We start from the raw sequence: 4632 nt of genomic DNA on the forward strand, positions 1-4632 counted from the left end.
TGGCCGCATCAGACCGCGTGGGCCGCATCAGACCGCGCGGGCCGCATCAGACCGCGGGGCCGCATCAGACCGCATCAGGCCGCATCAGACCGCGCGGCCGCATCAGACCGCGCGCCGCATCAGACCGCGCGGCGCGCATCAGACCGCGCGGGCCGCATCAGACCGCGCGTCGCCGCCGCATCAGACCGCGCGGGCCGCATCAGACCGCGCGGGCCGCATCAGACCGCGGGGCCGCATTAGACCGCGCGGGCCGTATCAGACCGCGTTGGCTGCATCAGACCGCGCGGGCCGTATCAGACCGCGCGGGCCGCATTAGACCGCGCGGGCCGCATCAGACCGCGTGGGCCGCATTAGACCGCGCGGGCCGTATCAGACCGCGTTGGCCGCATCAGATCGCGCGGGCCGCATCAGACCGCGCGGGCCGCATCAGACCGCGGGGGCCGCATTAGACCGCGCGGGCCGTATCAGACCGCGTTGGCTGCATCGAGCGGCATCCCGCCGTGTCGCTCCACGCCGCATGAAGAGGCACAGTGTGGAGCGGCACTCTAAATGTCCAAAATCGGTATCAATGATCATCATGATGCATATCTCCTGTGCGCTTCAGGCACGTCTCTGCTATTCGCGTGTTTCTGATAACCGTTCTCCACTTCGCCAGCATAGTCAGTCTAATGTCTGCCGCGTCGGCACGTAGTCACCGTACTTTTTTCCTTTTAGTTTTTGCTCCCTGTACGGAACTTGCGGCGGCAGTTAGCGCGTTGGATTATGCAGCGGCCGGTGATGTATGCGGTAATATGTCGGTGCTCATTACATATGGTATTCCTGTCCTATGCCCTTTATCATGATGGATGGGCGTCATTCAATACTGCACAGCTAGGGAAAATGATTCCATGCTCTCCAATGCCATTCATGGTATTTACTAAGCTGCACGCCGGGGGTTAAGTCTCATATTATTAGCATTATGTTGCTAACATTTGACAGACATATATATATATATATATATATATATATAATATATATACGTGCGTGTGCGTGTGTGTGTCTTTAGCATGCAACTGATAATGTTCGTCCGACCAAGGTTCCTCAGGGAATAATTTGCAAATGCAAAACACATGTCGGGTAGCCTTCTCGCGCAGTTCAACACCACGTGGGAAGTGGACCGGGCGGTGGTGCTCTAGGGAAGGGGAACGAACGACAACAGGTGTCCTGGGAAGGCTGGGCGGAGCACATTCTTTATTTCCTGTCTCGGGTCAGCCAATGTTGGTAACTACGTGAGCCTGAGGAGTTAATCGTCATAGAGTGTGGCTTCACCGACAGCACGCCGCATGTCACCAAAGTCCAGCATATGGAGCTCTGGCTTCCCTCACGAGTTATCCACACTGGAATCGGCGCCGCTGGCACAGCCATCATCCCCCCCCCCCCCCTCCCCCTCCCCGGCGACCATCACACTCCACTGTCCATCTGCAGTGCGACCTGTGTGGCACGGTGCTGTCCCGCTGTCGTGCGCCGCTATGTTGTCCAGCGGCGCCGCGGTGTGAGCGGTCCGACGGACACCGCCCGCTGCCGCGCCCCGCTGTCTGTGCTCGTCGGCGACGTCTGCGGCGCTTCGCGTGTTCGTGGGGAGTAATATGCTCCAGCGTTGGTCACGTGCCGCAGGAACTCCTGTGGACGGGGACCGGAAGTTTTATTTTCCGGGCAGGACTGGACGTCGTCGGAGTTCCTCTGAACGGGGTCCGGAAGTGCTTGTTTCCGGGATGGTCGGAGCTCGTGTGAGCTCCTCTGGACCAGGATGCCCAGACTTGGTCCAGAGGAGCTCTTCAGGCCGCCAGTGGGGGTGTCACGTAACAAGTGCTGTCACGGCCACGGCCACAGCTAGCAGCCATTCGACCGTTCTTGGCTTGACACACTTTCGTGATATGTGCTGGGCACGGGGGAGCACAACCAACTGACTTACGGGCCGATGAGAATGTTTATAGGCATTACTGGACGGTTTTGTGAGGTTTGTGAAAAACAGGGTGTTGGGTCAGCGTGCCCTAAAGAGGGGCGTTTATTTCAAAGACCGGGGATGGCTAATTTTGTTGATTTCGACGCAGTAACGAGGCAGCTTGCAAAGTTTTGTAGCTCAAGTCAAGTCACATATACAGCACAAACTGACAGTCAAATGATCCTTTTATTTGATGAAGACAGCTCCCTGCGGACTTAAACAAGGCCGGTGTATGCAGGCAATATCCGCATTAGCGTGTGCTGTCGTGCACCTTAAGCGTTGCAAGATTAAGGATAGCCAGAAGACTGAATGAGGTTTTAAAATAGCCGGGGAATACCACTCACGCTTTTGGGTATTTCTGATGTATTCGGGTGGCAAAGCAAAATTATAACTGATACGCAAAACATGGTTTGTTCTTTGATGGTCTGAAATCCCTGTTATATTTAAACTATGCAGCTAATATCTCAGAAAGCCATGTTTCTCGCCATGTGTTATGTCTCCTCGTCATCATCATCAGCATCATCGCGTCAGAAGCGCCATCTGATCTCCACCATATGTGCTCTGTTTGGATCGTTCGGTGCGAGAAACCGCATGGGTTGATCCCCTCACTGCCGTGAGAGTTGGCTTCTCTCGTTCGGGGAAAGTCACGAGCGACAAACCCTTTCGTGGAGGCTGTGGTTTTGGATAATGTCAGTCTTTTTTAAATCGGCGACAAGTTTAAAGATGTGCTACTTTTCTTGCAATGTCTCCGGGACGATGGTAGGCTCACCAGGGAGGTTCAATGATTCTGGTCAGGATTCTGGTCTCCAGAAGCGCAAGCCGTATGCACGTTGCTGTATTACAGAAAGACTGACGTTCACTTGCCATTAAATTGCTCCTTGTCCACATTCCCGTCTTGATGCGTGAAAACGACGCCGAGTTTTGAGCCAGCAAGAGCCAGCAAGGGAAGCTAAGTGAAGTTGGTTGTGGTCGGTTCTGGGGAAGCTTAGTGACGATGGTTGTGGTTGAGTCAAGGGAAGCTTAGTGACGATGGTTGTGGTCGGTTCAGGGAAAGCTTAGTAACGATGGTTGTGGTCGGTTCAGGGGAAGCTTAGTGACGTTGGTTGTGATCGGTTCAGGGGAAGCTAAGTGACGATGGTTGTGGTCGGTTCAGGGAAGCTTAGTGACATGGTTGTGGTCGTGTTCAGGGGAAGCTTAGTGACGATGGTTGTGGTCGGTTCGAAGCTTAGTTACGATGGTCGCGAGTGTCAGGCTGATGAGGTGGGATAGACAACATGAGACAAAGTATGCCAGCACCGGTGCCGTGCTCAACATGATCATGGTGTAACAAATTGTGTATGCCGCGTTTGGTAAGTGTTTGGACGTAACAGAGAAATCCTAATGTTTTTGTTCGTTTTATTTTTCAAGGGCTGAGTCTTTATGGCCACGAAGGTAGTTGTTTAGAAAGGAATGCATAGAATGCAGGGCATTAAAACTTCATTGTCAATGGCTGACCTTGTGAATTTGCCGTATACAATTCATCAATTTGCACCACGCATGCTCCACCAGAACATAACTGACGAACGTTTAGCAAAGGCGTCAAACAGGAGAGATCCCAGGGGGCCTAAGAGGCGGACGTTCCGTTCGGGAACGGTCGGGAGGCATGCTGATACCGGAATTATCCTTCAGAAGAGCACTTGACTTCCAAACGGGCTCCCTCGTCGAATGTTGTAACACTGCCCAGGTCAACGGGCGCACGGCAAGGAGCGAAACCCAGTCACGGTGCCGTGCAGATCCTGACTTGTCCAGAATAAGCGAGAGTAGCGAATAAGTCGGTAATCCAAGTAGTGTTAGCGCTGTTCGGCGCATCACCCTTGACGGAATATGGTGATCATTGACATCAAAACACAACTCGGGCCAACCAAGCACAACAGCAAACCACCAGGCGTCATGAGGACGTCACTTGTTTTCCAGGGCGCGCATTGCGATCCAGTGTGTGGACAGGCGTGCGGTGTGCGACTGACTCCTGTCCTGGGGCCGACAGGAGCCTGGAGCAGGCGTGCGGTGTGTGACTGACTCCTGCCCCGGGGCCGACAGGAGCCTGGAGCAGGCGTGCGGTGTGCGACTGACTCCTGCCCCGGGGCCGACAGGAGCCTGGAGCAGGCGTGCGGTGTGTGACTGAATCCGGCCGGGGCCGACAGGAGCCTGGAGCAGGCGTACGGTGTGCGACTGACTCCTGCCCCGGGGCCGACAGGAGCCTGGAGCAGGACGTGCGGTCTGTGACTGACTCCTGTCCTGGGGCCGACAGGAGCCTGGACCAGGCGTCGGAAGCCGTCATGGACGAACTGACGCGCTTCTACCGGTGTGTCAACCCGCTAATGCGACACCGGCTGGTGCGGCCGTCCGGCGAGCCGCCCCACGCTCGAGCACGTCCGCGCGGTGCACGAGGCGTACCCCGTCGGCAGTGACGAGCCGGCGCCGGGCGCCCACCGAACGTGAGACCACACTCCCTCCGGGAGGACAGGGAAGGGACCATCGAGACAAAGGTGGTCGGTCGATATGGGACCGGCACCGGCCGAAGGGGGCTGACGATGTGGGATCAGCAGCGGTCAGAGGTGGGTTAATGGTCTGGGACCAGCACCCGTCGAAGGTGCGCTGACGTTTTGGGACCA

At 56.0% G+C, this 4632-nt stretch overlaps 1 protein-coding gene across 1 annotated transcript in view; it reads left to right on the forward strand.

The window, feature by feature from the left end:
* Nucleotides 1-4428, forward strand: part of LOC119109048 (afadin) — a 44735-nt gene extending 40307 nt beyond the window's left edge. Inside the window, exons 29-30 of the mRNA XM_037232586.1 lie at nt 4005-4019; nt 4269-4428. Of these exons, the coding sequence (XP_037088481.1) occupies nt 4005-4019; nt 4269-4428 (175 nt within the window). The remainder of the gene's footprint in view (nt 1-4004; nt 4020-4268) is intronic.
* Nucleotides 4429-4632: the final 204 nt, after the last annotated feature.

The sequence above is a fragment of the Pollicipes pollicipes genome, unplaced genomic scaffold, assembly GCF_011947565.3.
Source record: "Pollicipes pollicipes isolate AB1234 unplaced genomic scaffold, Ppol_2.1 Scaffold_7228;HRSCAF=8575_pilon_pilon_pilon, whole genome shotgun sequence".
Lineage (NCBI taxonomy): Eukaryota > Metazoa > Arthropoda > Thecostraca > Pollicipedomorpha > Pollicipedidae > Pollicipes > Pollicipes pollicipes.